Source organism: Hylobates moloch, unplaced genomic scaffold (assembly GCF_009828535.3).
Source record: "Hylobates moloch isolate HMO894 unplaced genomic scaffold, HMol_V3 SCAFFOLD_35, whole genome shotgun sequence".
Taxonomy (NCBI): Eukaryota; Metazoa; Chordata; class Mammalia; order Primates; family Hylobatidae; genus Hylobates; species Hylobates moloch.
This window is the reverse complement of record NW_026652310.1, coordinates 552,932-579,491: the sequence shown is the minus strand read 5'-3', so window position 1 is coordinate 579,491 and position 26,560 is coordinate 552,932. Positions and strand designations below refer to the sequence as shown.

The 26,560-nt window shown below is 38.9% G+C and overlaps 1 protein-coding gene across 5 annotated transcripts in view; it reads left to right on the top strand.

The window, feature by feature from the left end:
* LOC116463396 (schwannomin-interacting protein 1) overlaps positions 1 to 26,560 on the top strand; it is a 131,347-nt gene that overhangs the window by 93,149 nt on the left and 11,638 nt on the right. For 4 of the 5 annotated variants that reach the window (XM_032146481.2, XM_032146480.2, XM_032146484.2 and 1 more), the window contains one exon: positions 7,276 to 7,394. In XM_032146481.2, coding sequence (XP_032002372.1) covers positions 7,276 to 7,394 — 119 coding nt within the window. Of the gene's footprint in view, positions 1 to 7,275; positions 7,399 to 26,560 lie in introns of those variants that run through there. The other variant, XM_058434623.1, reaches the window with a different exon arrangement.

Here is a 26,560-nt window from a genome sequence, read left to right as displayed (position 1 = left end):
GCTGACACTTACTTAAGGAAACGTGTTTAGGCAGGTTGGTACGAGGATGCAAAGATAAGAAATTTCAACAGCATTTCAGGAAACCTGTATGTGGCAGCTCATCTTGACCTTTCTGGATGTTTAGTGTAAGTGACTGAAATGGAAAATGTCAGAAATACAAAATGAAAAGAAAGTGTCCTGACTTACTATCCATTCAGTGATGCAATTGAAAGATACTATTTTTTAACTTATATTTACTTCCACTACCAATTAAAAAGCACTTCCCAGGGGATAAAATAAGATTCAAGAATTTAAAATAACCTGCATGGTGCAAGAATTTATGCACTTGACATTCAACAGCATACAATTTCTTTTCTTCTGGAATGCTGTTTTTATATTCTGGTCTAGCGACAAATTCATGGTTTGTCTCAGTGAGAAAATAATTAGAAAGTACTATTAGTATATTTGGGTTTTCTTTTGGCCTTTTCGTTTCAAAGAAAATTAATAACACTTACATAACAAACAAGTAAGTTCTATACTTCTGGTTCATAATGTTTAAGAGCTTCAGACTCCTCACACTGTAATGCTACCTATAAATGTTAGAATAAAGCTGTCTTACAAGCTAGGGAAAGAAAAAAGAGCAACTACCACTTTCCTAAAGGAAGAGTACTTTTCCACAGAGAGCTTCAGAATCCCAGTTACGTTCCCTGGCGGATGCTGCTAATGATGATGATGCCAGCTGTCACTAGGCAATAGATTGCACTGAAGCAAGGGGATCATTAATTGCTTCAAAACAGGCATCCTGGTAAGGCCTTGGCAGAGGCCAGGCTGCTACAAATGAAATCCACCTGGCTTCAGAGTCTGGCCATGCCACATGGAACAGATGTGTGCTCAATTACAGAAGAACCAACTCTGTGTTTCATCTAGCTACTTGATCTGCTCAATTTGTTTAAAGCTGTGGTTCTCAAAGTGCCTATGCTAGCATCATCAGCAGCATCTGGGAACTTGTTAGAAATGCACATTCTCACCTCCACCCCAGACTTTCTTGAAACGGAAAAATAGACTGTGTATTTACGAGCCCTCTAGGTAATCCTCTTGCACAGTCAATCAAGTTTGAGAGCTATTGGCTTAAAGAAATGTGTGACAGGGTGTGTGTGTGTGTGTGTGTGTGTCTGCGCACGCACACATGCATGCTCCCCCCTGGTCTCCACTTGGCCAACCAGTGTCCCAGCAACCCCTGGCATCCTCAGTTCCTTTCTGGGCCACGGGGGACCAGTGTATTCATTAGCTTCTGGGATGATGCAGCCCATAATCCTTAGGAAGTTTTTTGTCAATGGCATATTGTTTTCCTTTTTACCATTGGTGGCAAGTATTTACTTCATTGCCTTAACAAGCATTTCCTGGGGCCTATAGGTAACACCAGTGTAGAAGACAGAGAAAGAGCAGTCAAGTCCCGTGAGGCTTCTTAACCTTAGAGAAGATCTCCTGCAAAACCTCTAACCTTTTGCAACTCCTGGGGCTTATTAGAAATGCAGAGTCTCCAGCCCTGTCTCTGATTTAGAACATGCATCTTAGCAAGATCTTGAGGTGACTCATAAGTACCCTGAAGCCTGAGAAGCATTGCACCAGGTAACAACTTAGCAGTGTGAAAAAGAGGATGCTAGACGTGGTATCTGTAGGGGTCATTAGTGAATTAGTACTGAGACAGTGAGCATTATAAAACAAGTACATCCAATAATTTTTAAAAGTCTATTTCAGTTCCCATGGCAAAGAGTGAAAAGTGAGAAACAGATGCGTCTGGGAGGAGGGGAAGCTCAATCCAGGGAAGAACAGAAAGACAGGAAACTGGGGGAAACACTTTTCTTTCTCCCACTCCTTCCCACAACTGAATCTTGTCCAGGCCTACAACTGTTCCTGCTCCAAATCTTACATCTGCTTTTATTCCCACCTCTGTGCCTTTCTCATCTACTGGATCCCCTGATTCCCTAGGCCAGGTTTCCTTAAATCCATTCATCCTCAGGGGAGTTTGAGGAGCCCCTTCCTCTTGGTCTGACAGGCCCTTTCCGGCTCTGTGGGTTTCATCATCTGTGCAGGACTTAGAAGGAAGCAGCTGTTTGTTGTGTCCTAAGCACCAGATGGCTTTAGGTTCAGGTTTAGGATGTTATTTCCTGAAGTGTGTTCCTGAGAACCCTAGAGGCCCCCCAGATTTTCCCACAAAAAAATACAGTTTGTCAAGTAAATAGATTTTGAAAATGCAGAAAACACCCAATCTTCCGCTTCTAAATTTACGTGCAGATTAGCATGCTGAAGGCTTCTTGCTTCCGAGACACCACAATGCTGCTGGTTAAGATGGGCTGGGCCAGAGGCAGGAAGGCAGAACCTGGGGAGGGGATGCAGGAATGATCTTGGTGTGTAAGGGATGGGGCCATGCCATATGCCAAAAATAAGTGTGGAAAGGTCCTGGGGACATATTAGATTTGAAGATAGATGATACCTACCGATGCTGAACGTTTTGCTTTTTATTTCGTTACTGAATGCCCCTCTTTGTTCTTGTCCAGACTGGGGAATTGCAGTAGAACAGGGCACATCAGGAAAGGCTGAGCATTGGTGTTCAGAGTCTACAAGTGCTCAGTGGTCTGTGTTTTAAGATCATGGTGGCTTGCATGGTGTCATTGAAAGTCACTGTGAGCCTCATCTGCTCAGGCACTGCAGGTGGCAGTAAGGAATTTAGCGACAGATGAGGACGGAAACTTCCTGGGGCCGAATAGCAGTGAGTTTCTAATCACATTTTTGCTTTCATCTGGGGTTGAATAGCTTTTCTGCCTGATGGTGATGAGCCCTATTCCTCAGTTGCCCTTTGTTTTTGCTAGCAATACCAATTTTAGATGTTGTACTTTTGTTTTATGAGGGTATTTCCCAAGGCTGTTTTAGGAGTGGACATGGCTCTGCCTGTCATAAGTGCAGCCAGACAGTGGTGTTTTGAGTCAGCCTCTTCCTTTTCCTGTACCCTTGTCTGTTTCTCACCCTGGAGCGTGTTGGGCTTGGCTGGATTGAGGGGGCTGGTGGAAAACATATTTGCCTTGCAGGTGTAATTCCTCAGAGAACAAACCGCCCTTGAAACCACACACACATATATTTTACACATGTGGGCAACTGAAAGAAAATTAGGTTCTCATTGTTAAATGTTCAGATTGAGCAGTAATGGTAAGGAGAGTGGTCCTGATGAGAAGATATTTGTATTGTGGATATTTGTGGTTATGATTTAGCCCATGGTATGTATGCTTTGCCAGTGTTTTCTCTTTTTCTGAGAAAACATCACATCCATCTCAGGGAAGAAGTAGACCCATAACTCTGTGCCACATTTTATCCTCTACGTGGTACCCACCATTATTATTAGTCTGAACACCTTACTCTTTAATGTGGAAAAGTGATGTGAAAAAGCAGAAAGATCTGGTATTAGAAAGCATGGACTTCGATCCTACTGCTCCTGCCTAACAGTATGGTCACCTTTCATCTCCCTCAGTTTCCTCATATTCAAAGCAGAAATTGTTGGAGTATGAACAATGCTACCATCTATCACAGATTTACATTACCACAGGTCAGGTACAGCTGCTAAGTAATTTACCTAAGTTTTCTCATTTAATCTTCCAGCATCTAGTGAGATCCTTTACCTCTGGACTGGGAAGAGTTTTCCAAGCACAAAAGCCACTGACAGCATGACAGAGGAAGCAAGCTATTGACTTAACTACATAACATTTACAGTTGAAACTCAAAAGGACAAATACTCTACTATAAAATGTTTAAAATTCTCAGACCTTTGTAGAAAAATAAGCAAAGCTAGGAATAAGTAATTCAGAGAAAAGAAAGTACAGTCACTAAAAACATTTAAATATTTACTCTCACTAGTAATCAAAGAAATTAAAATTTAAAAACATTACTTTTTGCCTATCAAATTTTTTAAAAAACTTTTTTTTTAAGTGAAAATGTTCAGTGTTAGCCAGGATGTAGTGAAAGCTGCACCCTCTTACATTGCTGGCGGGCATGTGGATTGGAACAGCTTTTTTCGAAAGCAATGTGACAAAATGTGTCAAGAGCTTCAACAAATGTTCACACTCAGCTGATCTGCTAATTCCACTTCCAGGAACTTATCCTGAGGAAATAATCAGACATGTGGGCAGGCATTTATGTAAAGAGGCTAATTTCTGGCCGGGCACGGTGGCTCACACTTGTAATCCCAGCACTTTGGGAGGCTGAGGCAGGCGGATCACGAGGTCAAGAGATTGAGACCATCCTGGCCAACATGGTGAAACCCTGTCTCTACTAAAAATACAAAAATTAGCTGAGCGTAGTGGCACAAGCCTGTAGTCCCAGCTACTCGGGAGGCAGGAGAATTGCTTGAACCTAGGAGGCGAAGGTTGCAGTGAGCCGAAGTGGTGCCACTGCACTCCAGCCTGGCGACAGAGCGAGACTGCATCTCACCAAAAAAAAAGAGGCTAACTTCCATGTTATTTTTAATTTGACACAACTCAAGTGGCTAACCATAGAAGGTAACTCCATAGGATGGAATGATATGCAATCATTAAAGATTGTGTTTTTATTCCTTTCTGGCTGCTCTGGAGGAAAAATTTTTAAAAGATTTTAAAATTGTGTTTTTAAAGAATTTGAAGTGATACAAGGGCAATTCTGAAAATATAATAAACAATATGATCTCAACTTTATAAAAAGGAAAATAATGCACACATATGATAAAAACTAGGAGGAAATATACTAAAATGTTAGCAGTCATCACTCTCTAAGTGGTGGGATTATGAGTGATGTTTATATTCTTTATGCTTTTCTTGATTTGTTCAGTGGTATCCAGAGACAGACAGAGAAGGAGAGAGGGGGAAAGAGAGTGTATTATAAAACAGTCCTCTTTAAATTGTTAGTGAAGTATTCAGGTGTAAAGAACTGCAATTAATGTAAATGGAAATATTTTTAAGGTCTCCTCCAATATCTGTAGCTCTAGTTTATCAAGAAAGATAGACATGGAATCAAGGGTATATTCACACATTCATACCCTGGGATAAGAGTTTTCTTTGAAGCGTGTTTCAGACCCTAGGCTAATGTCAGGCCAGCATGTTGTTGAACATTAATCATTAAAATTCATGTTGCTATCTACTGATTTTATATTTGGATATTCAGCCATACTCAACAGTTTTCTGCCTGTTGAGGACTTTGGTGAGAATCTCTTTTGTCTGTGATATGGATTGAGAAATAGGTTCACTGACTGTACAAAATCTGCCTGGCAGATATAGGGATTTGAAATGAACTTGTTTTAAATAAAGGTGTCAAGTGATGTGATTCTGTTTTGGCTGGACCATCCCAAGTGCCAGCCTTGCATATTCGGAAAGGTGGTTTGCCCTAATTAAGGTTCCAAGCAGTACAGTTGCAAGTTGTTAGTGAAATAAAAGGCATTCTTGCTTCCCTCTATAACCTTATGGTTACTTTCTTAAGGCTTGGTTTTGTGCTAGCCCAGCAAAAAATAAGAACTATGAAAGCAGTCTTTCACATCTGTAAAAAAACAAAAAATCTGTATAAAAGTAGTCTTTCACCTTATGGCTGTACTACAGACACGCACATACACACACACACACACACACACACACACACGCTAGCTCCTAGTATGATGCAGTTTCATTGATATATGCTAAAATGGGGTGCTATATATATAGACAGAGATAATCGCTAAGTGTGTATAGTAGAAAGAATGCTTATGGTGTCCAAGGATTAAAAAGTGTGAGAGAAAAGGAGAGTAGAGATGAGATTTCTTTGAACTAGTTCTCAAACCTGTTGAAATTAAATATCTGACACTAGAGCCTGGGGCATTCTAATGCAGCCTGTTGAAGCTGGATCTTGGGAACCACTGTCTTAGCTGTACTTTGCTGTCATGTATTTTATTCTGTGCTGTCTAGTACAGTATCCACTAGCCACCTGTGATAGTTGAGCTCTTGAAATGAGGTAGTGTGCCCGAAGAGCTGAATTTTTAATATTAATTAATTAATTCTTAAGTTGAAATGCAAATAGCCACATGAGACTAGTAACTACCATATTAGACAGAGCAGCCTTAACCTATCGTATACTGTCCTTCACTTGGGAATGAAATTATTTTCATTGCGCCCTTCCCATAGGCTGTGCATTTTTGTCATTGTGACACAGTGATGCTCCAGAACCTCCTACTGGGAGAATGAAGGCATCACCAAGCCTTTAGTAGCCACACCCAGTCACATGACCTGCATTTTGTAATATAATTTGCTCAGTGTGGTCTTCAACCCCTCGCTCAGTGCATAAAATGGTACTTCTCAAAGCCTTTGTCATCTCACAAAACTAAAATTTCATCCTTAGCCCAGGATTTTTGACTCATGTTGTTTGTTTTTTGTAGTAGTTTCATTTTTTACCAAGGAAATCATTTTTAATCTTCTCCCCTGTTGTTTAAAGGGTTTCAAAGTTCAGCATGGTGAGTTTTTATGGGGCGTTTAATGAGAAGCCAAGCATTGTAAACATATCCAAATGATCACAGTAGTGTAGTTTACCAAATCCTTTTTCTATGCACACTGACCTGACCTCCCTTCAAAATATGAAACAGATGGGCCCAACTAGAATTCTCCAGCTATTCCAGACATTATTGTCAAGGTTTCTCACATTCTAAAACCTGGTGAGATGAGGCTAGCCGTTGAACGGAAACAACAGTCCCCAACAAGACTGTAAGCTGCATGGAGGCAGGTGCTATGTCTGTCTTGTCCTGAATTCTCTTCTGGCCTTATTGTGGCATCTGCCAGCTCCCAGAGGCTGCATGTTGGTGAAGTGAATTACTGTTCTTGCCATAGAGAAAATGGGCTGGCTAAAGGGACATGTAAAGCAGAGAGAAGACAAGATCAGGGAAAGGGCACATTTGGGATCAAAGTGATTTGATTCAGGAGAAAGTACTTGCCCTCCACTACTTTACCTATACCTAGCAGGTAAGAAGAAGAAAGATTACGTGACAAATAATCTAGTTCTATCCTCATGAAAATCATTTAGCACCATGATGATGATTACTTAGACTAGAGATTAGAATGAGCTCTGAAGAACTGAAATTCAAGCCAGAAGAGACTGGTAAAATTTCAGCTTTTAATAATTCGAATGCTCTTGTGCTGCAGCCTATTTATTTGTTTTTCATCTAATGTTACAGTTCTAAGAAACTTAGCAAGTTAGACTGCCTGTGGTTGTGCTATATCTGCCCACTTATCAGCGTTTTTTATTTTCTTGAAATTTTAGGCACAGAAAAATGAGAGAGAGTCTATCAGACAGAAGTTGGCACTTGGAAGCTTCTTTGATGATGGCCCAGGAATTTATACCAGCTGTAGCAAAAGTGGGAAGCCAAGCCTTTCCTCCCGGTGAGTGTTCTTTTGAGTTGAATTTCTGATATGTACACGGTGGATTTTGTCACTTGACTATTCTAATTTTAAAAAGCCCTTAAATCTTCTGTAGTTTTTTTTCCCCCCTCACATAATACTGCCATCTTTATTTGGGTTTTAGACAGACCCTTCCCCACTTGTTTGTCGGTTCCTTTGTTGTTATTGTTATTATTGGCTCATTTCCCAGCTACTTGAGGTCAGATTTTTATATTCCATTTTTTTTCTAGCCACAATACTGATTTTGTACACTGATAGAGGAATCAAGCCACACTCCTAAGCAAGCTGACTTATGATTAGAGACATGTGGCAGACTACCAAATTTCCCATTAAGCAGTCCCAGATCACCCAGAATCACCCCCCTGACACATTTGATTGCAATAAATACTCGTAACTGAGAAATACAATTCCCGCTTTGATCATTCGATGTTTATTACAGTTCTTAACCTGTCCTTCTGGTGGTTTTTCTTTATCTTAATTTATTTCAGGATATCATTGCTCTTTATCATAGTTTATTTCAGGATATGATTGGTCATTTGCGTAGCTTCTAATTCCAAGTAAGATATTTAAATTATAATTTTATCCAAAAAACAGTGCTATAGGCCAGAGTTTCTCAAACTTTAATGTGCTTATGAATCATCTGGGGATTTTGTTAAAATGAAGACTCTGATTCAGTAGATCTAGGTGGGGCTCAAGATCCTCCATTTCTATGAAGCCCATCTGTGATATTCATGCTGCCATTCCATAGGCTACTTTGATTAGTGAAAGTATAGACAGTCTGAAAAATTAGGCATTACAAATACGGGTATTCCAAGTGATGAAAGCATGTAGAATGTTTTTACTAAGATGATAGTAACTGATGACCTATCAGCATTCTCATGGTCTCCCCTCACTCCCCAAATGTCTGTTTCCTCTCAGTCTTCCTTTGGGCTAAAAGCAAATATACTCTGTTAAAATACTCAGTTGTTTTACCATCTTAAGCTAGGCGTTGGAAACAAATTATAGTATTTATGCATCCATTTAACCAACATATTTCTTCCATGTCTGCGTGTGAGGCCTGGAACTAGGCATTTTTAAAATATCTATCTGTATTCCATATGGCTTTCAGTAAGGTTTGTACTACTATCTTATCCCGAGAGACTCTAAATCAGCAAAACTCAGAAAGCAGAAAGCAGACACATGCTCACATATACACCTATATGTGAGGCACTGCAGGCAGATCAGTACATCAAGACAAGAGTGCCCAGTTTCACCAGACAGTGTTCCAGCATCTCTTCCTCAGCTGGGTGCCAGCTCTGTCTCAGAACATTCCTTTGTGTTCCTACACATCCCTCCAGAACTGGATGGTCAGCCCTCCCCTTTCCCTTAGGAGCACCTCTTTCCCCTCCCAGTCAGATGTGGCAGAAGGCGCTTTGGCCTAGGAACCTGGAGGTCTGAGGATTAGTCCTAGTACACTTCTAATTTTGAAACTTTAACAACTTACTTAGTTTTACCATGTCTCATTTTCTTCATTTTTGTGAAATGAGAGCATTGGACCATATCATCTTATAGATCTCTGCTACTGCTCTCTAATATTTCCCAGAGTGCCAAAATGTCTTCTTTTAGAAGCCCAATCTCTCTGTTCAGCAATGTCATATCCATGTTACAAATGAGAGGTTTTGGTTTTGAAAATCAATGATTGATGTATACACACACACACACACACACACACATATATATATACCTGTGTGCATATACATATATAAGGGTTATATATAACATACATATATATTAGCTAATATTAGTTAATCTATATGTAACTTACATATATATATAACCCATATATTTGTGTATATACATAGGTATATATGGATGTATACATATATATGTGTGTGTGTGTGTATCTGTGTGTGTGTGTGTGTGTATATGTATACTCCAGGTATATTTATATTATCCTTGTCCCACTCTCCAGAAGAAATAACTTTTTACTCCTTAACTGTTTCTTCTGGTATTTACCTACATATCTCTAAATAAAATGCTTATCTTCTTAGTTCTTATTTTAACCATCAGACTACCTACTATAAAAAGATATGATTTAGCTCTTTTTTCACAGCACTCCCGAAGACTGTCATCTCTTCTATTCTTCCTTTAGAGTAATTTCACAATTTAGAGTCTAATAGCTATTTAATGTTTACATTATTAAGATTATGCATTATTCATCGCTTCTCGGCCTTTTAGCTAAGATCAAGTGAAGATTATGCATTATTCTCACTGAACCATGTAGTAAACTATGGTTACTTGAGAAATTTTATTTTTTGTCCTGAAATTAGAATTGCCTCCTTTTCCCCATGTACTGCATTTGTATTCCAGTGTGTGAATATGCCACAATTTATTTGGCCACTCTCCTGATAATGGGCATTGGATTGTTTCAAAGGTTTTGCTCTTGTAAACAATGCTACGTATCAACATTCTTGTATATGTCTTCTGCTATAAATATGCAAGAGTTTCTCTTTGGGGCATACCTAGGAGTGGAATTACTAGGAAAATACATGATTGTTTACACTTAGAATATAATGTCAAACTGTTTTCCAACATGGTTGCAACAAGTTATACTCCTGCCAGCAATGTTTCAGAGATCCTGTGGATCCATAACATTACTAACATTTGATATTGCCAATTCCTTTTAAGTTTTTGTGGATTGAATAGGTGTAAAATGATTTTTATTGTGTATATTAGCCGTATTTGTTTTCTCTTCTGTGAAATATCTGTTTGGGTCCTATGCCAAATTGCTGTTGGATTCCTTATGCTTTTCTCATCAACTTATCGAAGTTCTTCAGTCATGATACTAATCCTTAATACACTGTATGTATTGCATATATCACTTCCCAGGTTGTAACTTGTTTTTCACTTTTTTAATATGTATTTTATGACCATAAGTTCTTAATTTTATAGGTTAATTTTATACTGAATTTTATCAAACTTTTCTAGTCAATGGCTTTCTGTATCTTGTGTAAGAAATTTTCTTCTCCTCCAAGATCCAATAGACATTCATTAGATTTCCTACCAAGAGTCAAAAGTGTTGAGTTTTTAAAAGTCTGCAATCAGTCAAAAGTTGATTTCTTGATATGATATGGAGAAGTCAAATTTGATTGTTTTCCTTATAAATGACCATTTTTTAATCATATTTATTGAACAATCCCTCTTTTACTCACTGATCTTATAGACTACTCCCATATATACTGTATGTTAATGGAAATATGTTCTATTTTATTATTGTTTCTATCTCAACAGCAAAACTATAGTCTTAATTACAATAGCTTCAAAACAAGTCCTGATATCTGGACAGGAAAGTCCTTTTTGTTATTCTTTTTCTTCAGAAGTATGCTGCCTGTTACGGCTTTTTTTATTCCTCCACATAAACTTCAAATAATATAATCAAGTTCAACAAAATACTGTCTTGGAATTTTGACTGTAATTGCATTGATTCTATAGACCAATTTAGGAAGCATTACATTTTCTCATTGTCTTTCTATCCATGAATATGGTCTGTCTCTCCCTTTATTTAGATCTTATTAGATATTTCTTAATAAGGTTTTATAATTTCCCATTGAGACATATTACACATCTTTTGTTATATTTATTTCTAGATACTTGCTATTCTGATATCTTAAATTCTCTTCAGTAATGCTTTCTCATTTGCTGCTGGTGAACAGAAATGTGATTTACTTTGTATACTAGTATTATATCCAACTGCTTTGTTATTGCTCCTATTACTTCTCCACTCTCCTATTATTTCTAATAAAGTTGTCTGTAGATTCCCTGGGATTTTTAAAGAATTATATTATCTACAAATAATGGCAGCTTTATTTATTCATTTTCAATTCTCATGCTTCTGGTTTCTTTCTTTGTCTTATTGGATTGGCTAGGTACCCTAATACAGTGAGGATTGGAAATAGTGGTAGTTGGAATCCTTAGCTAATTTCTTATATCAAATGAAATGTTTCTGCTGTTTTCCCATTTGAGATGATGTTAATTTTGTTTTCTTTAACATCATCTAAGATGATGTTCCTTTCCAGTTATAACTTACAAAGAATTTTTATCATGAATGGGTGTTTAACTTTATCACATGCTTTTTCTTCATCTGTTCAGGTGAAGAAAAAGTACAATTTCACTCTGTTACTCTATTATATGAATTAATGAATTACATTTATAGATTTTCAAAATATTAAACCATGCTAGCATACCCAGTCTAAACCTAAACTGGTTAGGGAGTATTCTACTTTTTCAGATACTGTTGGAGTATTATATTTTTACAGATACTAATATTATAAATAAAATATGAGTAAATAATTATAAATAAAATTCATATTTTATTTATAACATTTTGTTTAGGATTATTAGGTTTATATTCATGATTGACATGGATCTATTATATTCTTCTGACATTTTTGCTTGGTTTTAGTATCAGGGTTATGCTGGCTTAAAAATGGATTGGGAACTATTCTCTTTCATATTGTGTAAGAAAAGTTTACATAATATTTTTATGATCTGTTTCTATAAAGTTTGGTAGGACTCATTTCTCTCTGGGCCTGGTGTTTACTTTGTGCATTTGCTTTAACAACAGCTTCCATTTCTTAAGTGGTTATAATATTATACATACTTTTTATTTCCTTAGATCAGTCTGATGACTTGTATTTTTCTAGGAATATGTCATTTTGTTTGTTTTCAAAATTGTTGGCATGATATTTTCTCATTTCACTGAAAGTATTAATTTTAATTAAGTTGTTTAAAATGTTCTCTTGTCCATCATGACTTTTTTTGAGTTTACTTTTTATTTGTTTTGCTTTCTGCCCACCAGTAACTAAGTATAAGATACTAAAAGCTGTTTATAAACTATGGTTGGGGCTACTTGGCATGCATCATCTCCTTAGAGAGCCCTTCCCTGACCACCCTATTAAAAGTAAACCCTCTTGTACCCATCACTTTGTCCGGTCTTATCCTGCTTATCTTCTTACCCTGATTCATTTTTGTGTGGCGGTGGGGGGAGCTTAGTACTACCTAACATTGTAGTATATATACTTTGTTCTGTCTTTCTCTAGCTCTAACACATAAGCTCTAAGAGAGCAAGACTTCGTCTCTATTTTGTTCACCACTGTAACCATTGCCTAAAATAGTATCTAATACATAATCACTAAATATCTATTGAATAAATGAGTGGTGAACTTCACTATAGAATGGCCGAATAAGGACACAGCTCTTTCATTGGGATGCATCTAATTGAAAGTATCTAGGGATCTTTTCTCTTGGGCTATGAATTGCAACTGAGAGAAACCCTCCAACCTCATCTTGAGGCATTTTAAACCTGGCTGCCTATGTTTTAAGACTCTAGCAGGGGAAAGATACGAACCGTAGCATATAAAATTTTACTTAATTTCCTTGATTTCAGTAAAGCACCTCTTTGCCACCTCAGCTGTGCCTGAGCATGCTCCAGTCTCAACCTCTTAAGACAGTAAATTTCCTGATTCTGCCAGGCCACAGGTGGTCAGGGCAGACAGCAGGGCAAGAGGGTCCTTTCAGGTGTTAAATCAATCTTTCTTTGTGTTCAGTCCTACTTCACTCCCCTACTTTCATCTGTATCTGAGCATTTCCAGGATTCTGCAGTAGAAATGCGTGTGCTTCCTCTACCAGCCTCCCCTGTGGGCACATGGTAGATTGAGGTAGTTAAGTCAAATACTCCCCACCCATCTGCATATTATCTTCTAAAATTTCATCAAAATCTCTTGTGTGCTGTTGTTTCCATTTCCTTTTTCTTTGTCCATGTAGATTTATACCTTCTTTTTTTTCTTTAATATTATTTTAGTAGGATTTCAGAAGTGAGAGTAGATACTTGTGCTCAATATGCCATGGTTAACTAGAAGGTTTTCACTATTTTTAATAGCAGAAATATGTTGAATAAAACCCTGTGTGGAAACCCAGTTTGGCAGTCCTCCTTTGGTTCGGGAGGACTGAAGGGGAGAGACTGGAATACCTCTGCCCAGAAAATGTGTCCCCCATCCTAATTGCCCCTTTCCATGCCTGCCCTTTGGCACCTCTCTCCATCCTTCCCCTACAAGCCCCTGAAGCCTACCTGAAACTCTTCTGGCAGAGCAGAATTTGAAAATCACTGAGTCATCTGCCCCCTGCGGAGACACGGATATCTAAACACAAATGTATTTCACAGTAGCTCATAACAAGCTACACTTGTTGACTCACCATAAGGAAGATTATTTATATCCTGTTCTTTCTGATACTTTCATCCCCACATTCTGGGATGAGATCATCCTCTGAGAACATGATGACTGTTTCGGATCTCTCTCAGAAAGATGGTTAATAATGAGACTAAATATTTCTAAGAAATATCACTTTTTCCCTGTAAATTTAAAGTTTGCAAAGACTGACTGTCATGCTCCTCATCAGTAATAATGTCGGAGAAAGGCCTTTAGAATGTTCAGTTTCAATTGTGTAACCCATACTCCCTATCCCTGTTAGGATTTGTTTCTACTGCATCACTATCCCTGAAATTCTTCATTGAACTGGAAATACCTTAGCTCTTACTTACAGAAGTACTTGAGGGGTGTCAGAACATTGAGTTCACCAGTATGGTACTCCAAAATGTACCAGAGCACTTAATAGTATTTGAAAAACCATTAGGTAACTTACAGAAAACCTATCATTTTTTATGCCCTCCTCCAAGGATTACCTCTAGTATTCTAAAATATTACACAATTTCAACAGTGAAATAAGATTTTAAGTGGATCTTTTGAGGAGTAATAAGATTAAAACCAGGTAAACCTGATATGAATTTACTCCTCTGAAGAGCTCAATGCCCAATTTTAAATGAGGCTAGAGATTTAAAATTAATTGACCAAGCAGTGGATTCCTAAATGGTAAGCTTACTTTTAAAGGCAGGGCCTACTGAGGTGAGTGTGATCTTTGGCAAACTAATGGAGTTCTGTTTATGTTTCTTTAAAGGCTGTATATTTGCCTGTAAAAACTAACTCCATGCACAGTGTGTGAGAAATTATCAAGTAACATGAGTGTCTGGGCAGACTGGAGTTTCAACTGTTCCTGTGAGCGTGAGTTCCTCTCAGTTGTCTGTTGGGTTTTAGCCCCACTGAATTTTTCTACATGTTGCTATCTCCTAAAGCACTTCTTAAGGGTGACAAGCTGTTAAATGAAAGCTAGGCTTACAATAATCCCATAAAGACATTTCATGCCTAATAGTGCAGCAAAATAATATTTGATGTTGCTTCATAACTCAACTAATTAAATTTGACTTATACTGAAATGTGGCAAGTAGAGAGAGTGTCATTTTTTCTCCAAAATTTGCTAATCCACACATTATCAGCCCTTTACAAACTGAAACTGTATAATCTTTGTCATTTTTTCTATCTAAGTGTTTCTGTAAAAAGTTTTTTAAAGCTTAAAATGAAATGAGAAAAATGAATTATCTATTTTTGAAATAAGGTCTAAGAAATATTAGAGTTAATCATATTCTTGAAGAAACATTTTTTCTATTATTACTAGTATAATATTTTCCTATAAAATATGTTTTCATTGGCCAAACTAATTATCAGTTAGCATTATGTTTCAGATGATGAGCTTATATAGCTTAGTGTAATTAAAGGAATAGAAACAGGCTTAGCTGCTGTGGGAACACAAGATAGAGTAGTCTTTATTAATAGATATCTGGGAAATCTTTTATTTTTTAAACATTACAACCTGACCTAACATTGTGAAGGAAGTTTTCTCTGCCTTCTCCTTTTACCTTTTCTCAGAGTAACCACGAAATAAATTTGATTCTTACCTCTCTTCTTACCTTACCCCAAGAGAGATCTTATTTACATACATATAAATATAAATACAGTCTTTTTCATAAAGTGTGCAATGGGATGATGTGACCTAAAATAGGCTATACCGTTTTCTCCAAAGGCTGAATATTATGAAAAACAGAAATTCCCCAGAGAACTTCTGAGCGGCTGCTTTGAATAATGATTACTGTTTACTTAACTCAACCATTCCAATATCACCCAATCAAAACTCAGTTCTTTCTTGGCCTTATAGGTTTATTGGTAAATGGCTGAGACAAGGCCAATAATGGACACCTGCCATCTCGTGTTGTGTTTGGGCTGGAGGGCAAGGAGTGGGGGGCACCCTAACTGGGAGCTGTTATCAACTGGACCAATAACAGTGAATCCAGAGAGGCTTCAAAGAAATAGGATTCACAGGGACTTTAAAAGTGAGGAACTGAGAATCTGTACATACAATGTGCCACAGAATCACAGGTCGAACCAGCATCATTTTGCCAAGAAAGTCAATCATCCTTTTGTCTCTAACAGTAATAATTTTTGTGTGATTTTCTGGAAGAAGTAAGCAGAATGGTTATATCTGCGCAGCGTTAGTGAGGAAAGAGGTTGTCTAGTTCCAACTCAGTGAAACTGCCTGTCTGTGGCATCTTTTCTTGAAATAATAGATGCATACTGTAGCAACCTATTTATAACATGCAACATATCTTTAACATTTCATATTAGTCTCATACATATATACTAAAGATTTGCTTTAAAAACCCTTCATATAAGTATTTCCAAGGTGTGTGTCATTGCAAATGGTAGCTAATGATGACTTCTTTTTTTTACACTATTTGAAATGCCACTGGGTAATCTTAAAAAAAAAAAAAGAAAAAAGAAAGAAAAACTATCATTTTTTATGCCCTCCTCCAAGGATTACTTCCAGTATTCAAAAATATTACACAATTTCAAAAGTGAAGCAAGATTTGAAGTGGATCTTTTGAGGAGTAACAAGATTAAAATAGCAAAACAAATTTAATTATGTAAGCAATTCTTCTCCTTCACAAACTTGAAAGAAAAGCAAATTGGTATTTGTGAAATTTTCTTTGTCTAATAAATAGCCTCACTTTACAATAACGCCAATGACCCTGGTTTAATTAGGTGCAATTAATTTTGTGCAAGCTGAATTTGACATCTTGCTAGAGGCATAACCAGCTGTACCCTGTCTTATGAATTTTTTTTTATCACCAATGAGAATTCAATTGCCTGAGCTATTGCAAAACAAGGGGAGGCAGGAAGAAAAAGACCACAGGGCTGCATTTTATATTTAAAAATGGCTCTAGTGGACAGCTGAATGTTTAATTAAAAGAGTTTCTAGGAATTATTTTTCATTGGTGCATCATCTTTGACAAGCTCTGATGACTTTATTACTGTAGTTTGCATTCTCTTTGGACAGTGGTCCCATACATGTGTCTAGACACACTCAGTTCACGTGACAGGGCTCCATTGAGAGTGCACAAAAGTATTCACTGCTGCTAGAAAACATTCTCACTGACTGCAGGTGAGCCATGTTATCTAAGGTTTAACACCATCCTTTTACTCAATCCTGTTGTAAAATTTTCTGTCCTGCTTGGATTGTTCTCATTCAGATTATTGCATGCATTAAAAACCCATGGAAGGCCAGGCACAGTGGCATGTGCCTGTAGTCACAGCTACTCAGGAGGCTGAGATGGGAGGATCCCTTGAGCCCAGGAGCTTGAGGATAGCTTAGGCAACACAGCGAGAACCTGTCTCTAAAAACAAAACAAAACAAAACAAACCATGAAAGAGATTTCTGATGAGAACAGAAACCATTAGTGCAATCAACAGATTACAAAGAGGAAAACAAGATCTAATGGCTATAATTTGTGAAGTGTTTTCTAAGTAGACAGAATATTTATGTATGGCATTAGAAAATCAGTGTCATTGAAAACACTATAAAAAGCTCAGATCCTGCCATATTTGTCCCCCATTCTTCCAGTCTCCCTGTTTCTCTCACCAGAGACAGTCACTGTTCCAGGATTTGTATTTGTTCTTCCACCATCGATCATGAGGTGGTGTATCCACATGCTCTGTTAATCACCATGCTTTTTCACTCATCAACATGTTTCGGGTCTGTTCACTAGGCAGGCAGTGTAGTGTGGTGGGTAGGAGCGAGGTATTGGGAACCAGAGGATCTGGCTTGGAATCTTGACTCTGCCACTTACTAGCACTTACTAATGACTTCACTTGTAGCTCAGTTTCCTCATCTGTAAAATGGGGTAATAATTGTGCCTACTTCATGGGGTTACTGTGAGGAAGACCAGCAAAGCACTCAGAAGAGTGCCTGGACGAGAGTCAGTGCTGCATTAGTAGGTGCTGCTACAGTATTTCGTTATCCTTTTTATTTACTCTTAGACACCATTGATTGTAAGACAAATAGTTATTTTATGTACCACTAAAAAAGAAAAACCACTGCCATTTAAACGGTGACACATGCCTTCTTAACACTTAGAGTTTTTATTTTAGTTATTGAAAGAGTCATTTTAGACTTGTTTGGACGTACACTTTTATCATATATTTCTTGTGCACAAAAAGAGGAAGAAAAGGTGAAACACGTTGGCAAATGTAGTCCTAAAACTTTTTCACATTTACAGTCCAACTCTCCACTTAACCACTTTACCTGAGAGCTGTCATGTCTCAGCTTTTGGGTCATCGGGAGATGGAGTGCGTTACCTTCCAAGCCATCGTCACCCCATCTGCAAGGTTTGATGCTGGAGCTTTGTTGTTCTTGTCAGAAGGCATGAGTGGACAACCAGTGCCCACCTCTTCCTTGGGGATTATTACCTGGTTTGTGGGCTGATAGGGTTAAGTACCGCAATCATGCCACCACCTACCTGAGGTACAGCAGCTGAGATACATCCCTATTTTAGGCCAGGAGCGGTGGCTCATGCCTGTAATCCCAGCACTTTAGGAGGCCGAGGCAGGTGGACCACCTGAGATCAGGAGTTCAAGATCAGCACAGCCAACATGATGAAACCCCCATCTCTACTAAAAATACAAAAATTAGCCAGGAGTGGTGGCGGGCGCCTATAATCCCAGCTACTCAGGAGGCTGAGGCAGGAGAGGCGCTTGAACACTGGAGGCAGAGGTTGCAGTGAGCCAAGACCATGCCATTGCACTCCAGCCTGGGTGGCAAGAGCAAAACTCTGTTTCAAAAAATAAAAAATGAAGACTGCAAAATGTAAATAACCACGCTTCATAGAATCAATGCAATCTTATTGATCCACTGCATTCTTTTTCATGACTGCTTAGAATTCAAACAGTCACAAACTAAATCATGAAAGCCAATGTTTTTGAGATGAAACTTACCATGGAACCAAGCCTAAATGGTGGCCCCAAAATGTTTCTAAACATGAACATAAAAAGTGGTAAAGCAGTGCTTTAGTGGTCAAAAGAATAAAATAATTTTCAATTAAGATTTTCGCCTACTTCAGGAATATGCCTCAGAAACACACACAGGCACTGACTCTCCGCTGTCATGTTTTTACCCAGTCCGCATGAACATTTTCAAAGGTCTGGAAGGGTAGAAGTATTTCTTCTCTAACCTTCATTGCCTCAACAGCCGAAACTCATCAGCAGGTGGGGTAGATAGATGTTTAAACTCTGTCTGGGCTGAGCAGAATAAATAGGCAGCATGGCTTTAAAAATACAAACAGTTAAATTTATATCAATTACGTTAGAGTCTATAATTTACTGCAGACCCAAGGAGGAGAATGAAATCAAGACTGGATTGAGGAGGGATGTCAACAGTTGAATCAGAGTCCATCCACAGAAATGTTCTCTTATAAGAAAATATGTTTCTTGCTGCCCACGGATCTCCCACCACCCCCAGCACCCTGCCAAAAACAAAAGCCCAGCCTGACTCATGTGTGAGTCAGTCCCTGCATAGACATGGCTAAGTCAGACACGTAGCCATCTTCTTCCAGCTATCAAACACTGATCTACTCACCTTTTCTCCAGCACACAAATGCTAATCATCAACTTGGTCATGTTCTTTCCTTTTCTTTTTTAAATTCCTGCCAAGGCCGGGCTCAGTGGCTCATGCTTGTAATCCCAGCACTTTGGAAGGCCAAGACAGGTGGATCACGTGAGGTCAGTAGTTCGGGACCAGCCTGGCCAACATGGTGAAATCCTGTCTCTACTAAAAATACAAAAGATAGCCGGGTGTGGTGGCGGGCACCTGTAGTCCAAGCTACTCAGGAGGCTTGGGCAGCAGTATCGCTTGAACCCAGGAGGTGGAAGTTGCAGTGAGCCAAGATTTCACCCCTGCACTCCAGCCTGGGCAACAGAGTGAGACTCTGTCTCAAAAAAATAAAAATAAAAATAAATAAATTCCTGCCAAGTGCCCATATGTAGCACCTTAGAGGTGCTCAAAAGAGGAAAATCAAAAGCCAACTGAATCTCTTTCACCAAAAAAAAAAAAAAGGTGTATGTCCTCACTTTTTTTCTATGCATAAATCTCCATATTTTTGTTTATAAAATTGGAATTATAGCATAGGTACTGTTTTTAGCCTACTTTCTTTTACTTAACAGTTGGAAACTTTCATCTAATCTAATAATATTGGACTAAACTTATTCATAAGATTCATCTAATGTAATAATATTGGACTAATCTTATTCATAAGATTAATATTTCTACTAGCTGCAGAATAGCACATCATATATTTCACCATAATATACTTTATCAATCTTTTATTGTTAAGCATTTAAGTTGTTGCCAGCTTTTGGTTTTGGTTTTGGTTTTGGTTTTGGTTTGCTTTCTTTCTTTTTTTTTTTAATCTTTCTTCTCTTCTTTTCTACCATTAATGAATTTGTTTCATCCTTTCTAAAGTGCCCTGACATCTCAAGATGGACTTTCCTAAAGTATCAGTGTTGTGATATTGTGTAATTTAACCTCTCTGAGCCATTGTTTTCTCATATGTGAAACAGGGTTCACAGTGCCTACTTCATGTGTATCTGAGGGTTAGACGTAAAATAGTAAAATGCCTGACACATAGTAGATGCTCAAAAACAGTAACTTTTAATTTCAGAATACAGATTACTTGGAAATTACTTGGCCTTATTTAAGAGGGAAGTAGATAACATTTGGTGCCTACGAGAGATGGCTGTTTTATTCCTAGTATCAGAAGAGGCCTCATTCTGGTCTTTCATTCATGCTGGAGAACATTTCAGTTGAAAATGCATTTTCCCAACATTAAGATCCTATAATTCCAAATTTAATTACGTGAAAGTGGTCATTAGTGAAGGAAATGGACACTGATGTAGAATTGGAACCAACAGCCGTCTGAGGAATGCAAGTATTTATAGCTCTCTGGAGATCTGGGTTAGGATACAGGGGCGATGTTTCTCCAAAGAAAAGCTGGTGAGTGGTAGTTTCCCTTTTCTATTAGTTGCTTAAGTCAGTGAGGAGATTCTGTGGCTATGTGGTGCCACAGAATGGCTGGTGTGCTTACCAGCCATCATGTGAACATGTACAGATGGAAGGGTCCGGAACTAGTCTTAGAAGAGCAAGCAGAAAAAAAGTATGCATAAGATTAGGAGGAGAAAACCCAGAGAGGGCCATTCACACTCCAGCTACCTTTGGAGCTGCCTTCATCAGCTTCTGCTGAGGAAGCCAAACACCTGAGTCCTGTAAGGTGGGGATCAGGACAGGATATAAAGAGACATAATGTCCTCCCCAATCTTCTGTTTGGCATATAGTTAGAAACTACCCATAACTTCTCTGGGCACATAACTACTGGAGGGTCAGCTTTTCTATCTGTCCCCTGTATTTATTCCTCCCAACCTCAGTTCACCAAGACCTCCTTCCTTCTGCAGTTCTCTGCTCTTTCACTCTTCTGGTTAACACCTTATTAATGTCCAGGTAGCAAAAGTATTTTCCCACATGTAAGACAGGGAGATTCTACTAAGTGTTTCTTGAGGTCCCTTCCAATGCTCTGTGTATTCCAGATTTCTATTTATACATTGTGACTTAATGATCCAAGCACTTGGTATCTGTTAGAAGACCTAGTTTTTATTTGCATCACTTAATATAGGGGCTGTGAACCATAAAATGCCCTCAGGAGCCAAAAAGAAGCATAAGTGAGTGAAGTAGCGCAGATAAAAAGCAATAGAGAATACTGGGGACTGCAGCAAACTAGAAAGTGTGTGCCCTGGCTGACAGGGACAGCAGCTACTCAGCACCAGCTTGTTGGTGCCATGAAATTTACAGAACTATTATTGCCTGATCATCAAATGAATGAATGAATGAATGAATGCATGGATGAACATGTAACTCTTTGTTCTCTACCTTATATAGTTATAAAAATCATTTATAGTCATTGTGTGTGTATGATGATTTGTGTTGGACCAGCATTATTTGCTAAAATATAGCATTGTATTTTCATAACAAATGTTGTGAGACAGAAACTTTGCCTTTTGTTTCTTTTTTTGTGTTTTTAAGTAGCAATAGGCATTTCTGTAACTCAAGGTAAATATCAACCTGGAACAGTCAGTAGGGAAAAGAAGGGAAAGGGGCAGAGTTTGCAGGATGGGAAAACTATTTTACAATTTACAAGGAGTAGCGTACCTCATTTTAACCTAACTGAACACATTTTATAGAGACACCATCACACGTGCAGTACATCTAAAGCTTACCCAAACCTCAATTGTTCTCACATTCTTTCTTCATGACAGATTCTCGGAAAAATGAAATGTGTTTATAGCTACTTGAGTAGTTACAATCCATATTTTATGTTTCATCACTTTTGAAATTCTCATGAAACAGAACAAGATATAGTATAAAAATATAGGCAATTATTCATTATATATAAAATCTTTGAATCAAGCATCAAAGATCCTTTAAAATAAATGGAAATAATATTTTTTAATGACCCAGCCACAAACTTGTTGGGGATATTGAGTAATGAATGGCATAGCAGGACCAATGGCTCTCGAGCCACACTGGTTGTAGGCAGATAATGAGCAATGCATGTTTGAAGTCCCTGGCATATGGGACGTTCCCTTTTATTCTGTTTCCTAAGGAAAGCCATACAATTGCCTTAAAATTATAAGCAAGTATAGGAGCCATATTTCCTTTAAAATTATATTTCCAGATATAGAAAGGATCTAATAAATTCAAACCTGAGGTTAAGTGTAGTATAAGGGAAAGGCCACTGGATTCTAAAATCAGAAGTCCAGCCTGTAGCCTCTTGCTTTGTGACCCTGTACCAGTTACCTATTGCCACGATGATGATGCATAATTTTTTTAAAAAGCCACCCATGTCAGTAGCATACAATGATCAAGCTTTACTTCTCCTTAGGATCCTATAGGTCAGCTGGGTGGTTCTGATCTGAGCTGGGCTTGGACAGGCTTACTCAATCATCTCCCATCAGCGAGGTGGCTAGGCTCTCACACGTGTCTAGGGCTTCAGTTGAGACAACTGCCGGTTGAGCTCTGTGCTACGAAGTTACACTGCCAGCAGGCTAGCCTGGACCTGTTCTGAGGGTGGTGGCAGGGCTCCCTGAGGGGGAAACTGGAATACCATCACTTCCTCAGCATTCTACTGGCAAAGACAAGTTCCAAGGCCAGCCCAGGGCTAGGGAGATAGACTCCACTTCTTAATGGGAGAAGCTGCAGGGTCACATTACAGAGGAGATGGGTATAAGGAGAGGAAGAATTGAGATCGTTTTTATAAAGAGGTTGTCGCAGGTCTGGGGCAAGTCATTTGACTTCTCTGAGTTACTATATCTTGCCTGTAATCCACAGATGATTATACAGCCCCGGGAGAGAATGTAAATGAACATACTTTAAAATTCAATGCAACAGTTCAAGTAAAGTGAGCCAAGGTGCTGTGGACAGGGGGATAAAAATCTTACCAATGAATCTTGAACATTTATACGTAGATACTAGTGGTCTAAGCAGGTGCTAGGAGATTCCCATTCCTAAAATCAGAAAAAAGCAAGTAGTTCCAGGCTTCAGAACTGGCCTCAGACCAGCCCAATCCCGGTCACTGCAACCCAAAGCCAAGAACAAAGACCCGATTCACAATGACCACTGCTCTTCTAGAAGTCACCAGCAGACTTTAGGGCCGTGGCATTGTTTCTCTCAGGGAATAAACTGCTGTTGTCCCTGTATTTTGAAAGAAATGTTACCTTTATACAAAATCATATTACCACTTGGCTGAGTTTTTGAGATACTCTCTTCGTAGTTAAAAACTTTTCATCTCTGCCATCATCTCAACTCCTGTGCATATTTTAATAGTATCCCTGGTAACAGTAGTTGGAAGTCAGCACCAGTGTTTTCTAAATAACAGCCTTCCTCACTGTAAATGCCAAGCAGACGTGGTTGCTGTGCAGCCTCCCGACCAAGTGCCCTCCTGCTCCTGGCCAGTAGGCACTGTCACACAGAGGCCACTCCTGCTCACACTGAGATGTCCAGAAGACATACTTAGTCTTTATCTCTTCATGTTTCTGGGCATTCTCCATCAAGGACACTCTCTTTCCAGACTCCTGGTGCTCCCTGCCAGTAGTTCCGGGCAGCAGCATTGTTTTTAATTGCCTTGTGGTGTGTAAGGGAGAAGAGCTTTCTGGGATAACCAGGACAGACCTTTCAGAAATTAAATCGACAGGCAAGGCTGACTTCCAGCAGCCTTTGCACAGTGCTCTGCTAAATGCCACTTGAAACATCAAGTAACCTTGAATTGGATACCTTGAAATTATATCTCTAATTAACAAGATGAAGATCGTGTTTTGTTTTCACCTCAGACTGTGCTTGAGAGATCTAGGTAAATTAGGCACCCTGCAGCCTGAATTTTGCAAGACTGATTATGAGGGCAGCCAGATGCACTGCAGTGTGAGGGACAGAGGCCCAGGGAACTTCGGTTTTCAGATGTGAGCCTCAAGAACAGCCATGTCTCCCAGGGTGGGCAGGGTCCTGGAACAGGGGTTATCTGTTCTTCCACCCTGGGCACAGAGGCCTTCAGCAGCACCAGGTGGCCCCACTCATCCATTCAGGCTGCCTGGGAGCTGTGGTTGAGTTTCACCAAGAGCTGACTTCATCTTAAAACCCGCTTAAAGGCTAAAAGCAAACAAATCCTTCTTGAAACCTGAGCTTGTTTTAAGATGTCTTTACTAAAATCCCCTCTGAACCATTAGCTGTTTTGTCATGTAATTTCCTCTTCCTGAGAGTAACATTCTTGGTGATTACCACTATAAGGAATTATGTCTCACCCTATAAGAAGCTCTCTTCAGTTTCCCATGGGGATAATGTGGTACTAAGGCGATTTTCTGAATTTCTACCTGCGGCGTTTTTTGATTTTGCGCAGACTACTAAATCTCCCCCAACTTTTTTTTTTTTTCTTTCCTTTCCTGAGTTAGACTATATGGGATGTTTAAGTCTGGATTAATCCTTCAAAAAGAAGTCAGCTTGGCAGCAGAACAACAGACTTTATGATCAGACTTTCTTCTGAGTGAAAATATATATCTCTGGACATTGTAAACTTTATTTTGCTTTGTATTTTGTATTGTGGGTTATTTTATATTTTTATAATCTGTGTATCCAGTAGCCAGACCCTTCTTCTCAAGACTTTATTCAATAAATAGAAAATGCTACATAATCCTAGATTCAAATTAGGGTTTGTCTTTAAAATGTGTCTGTTTTTAATTTGCTAACAGCTTTTTTTCCACCATCTTCCAATCCATAGATCTTGAGTATTATTATTAAAAGGGGGTTGATTTTATTTTTTTAGACTGACAGACATTAAAATTTCTAAACCTGCATGGAATCAAAGGGTAACCTGAACATACTATATTTCTGCAGGAAAAAAATATATATGTGTGTGTGTGTGTGTGTGTGTTTATGTATGTATGTATATCCAATGGATAAAAGTAAAAAGGCGGCAAATCCCAGCTCAATAGAAGAACGAACTGCCTAATAGACAATGTGTTGTCTCAGTTGATTCTACATCAGGGATTATTGTGACAGGACAAGCGGTATTAGAGTAAGTGACTTTAGAGAGTCACTTCACCTCTAAAATTCTGTTTCTTTTGTTTAGACTTTATTAGTAGAGAATGGAGAGCAACTCACATGTACAGGTCACTTGCCCTGCACTAAGCTCTGAATGAACTATTTTAATCCTTCCTGCATAACACTGGGTTTGCTACTATTCAACCCATTTTACAGATGAGGAAAACTGAGGGTCATAGAGCTTTTGTAAAGTGCCTGGAGAAAGAAGTAAGGATTCAGAACCTAAGTTCAGCTCACTACAAGCACCTTCAGATGATCAGAGTGGGGTGTGTTGCTTTCTAACCCCTAGCTCTGGGCCTGGCTCCCCCTTGCCTGTGCCATGAGGGTAGGGAGCAAATACAGCTGGGCAGACTGAGGGAATGGCTGCATTTTCTTACAGGGGTTGTAAGCTGGGATTTTCAGTAATTATAGAATTTAACAATAGGTGGCAGTGCATACCCATAACAATTATGGTTCCCATGTTAAATCAGATTTTCTTTTTCTGGGTTCTGTGTTGTTTTCAATAAAAGAAGCACTTTAAATGAGTGATCTGAGCAATTTCTACAAAGCATTCCTACCATTGGAATTGAAAAGTCAAATCTCAGGTAAGTTGTTCTTAGCATTTCTTCCTATGGCAGTAATAATGCCAGAGAAATTCAGCATCCTCTGCCCTAAACCTGGCTTAGGTCAGCTTCCCTGGGCTCTCTTCTTGCGTAGGAACCTCCTTTTGCCTTTTCTTTCCCTAAGCTTACACAGAGACTGGGGCTACTAGAGATGCTAGGAAAACTACTTCTTTAAAAACGCTTTATCACCAAATAGTGTTGAAATGTGTTCAACTTCAAAAGAAGGTTAGGACAAAAAGTTGGCTGTGCAGTCTGGCCTGCAAGTGGCAGCTACATGGCCAGGTTACCCTTTGTGACTGTGCTTCCAACATCAGCAGCCCTGGAGCTTCAGGATTCACCACATGTATAATGGCTTCCCAAAGGTCTCTGTCCCTGAGGTTCTGTGTGCAGGAGGCGGTCTGCAGAACCTTGCTGTGTTCTAAGGCTGCACCTTCCTACCTGGGTTTGGGGCTTCCTTACATTTTTTTAAGTGTGAACCTGTGGTGTTTTTCTTTCTCAGTGATATAAATGAGCTCCCTCGGTTGGCTTTTGGCAACTGCCTTAAAGATTTCCTTCAGATGACCCTATTCTGTCTATTTGGGAGAAAAGGAGTCTTTCTTCAGAGAGCTGTGGCCTTGGGATGCTGGCTCCAGTGAGAGAGTCTTTGATTGTCCC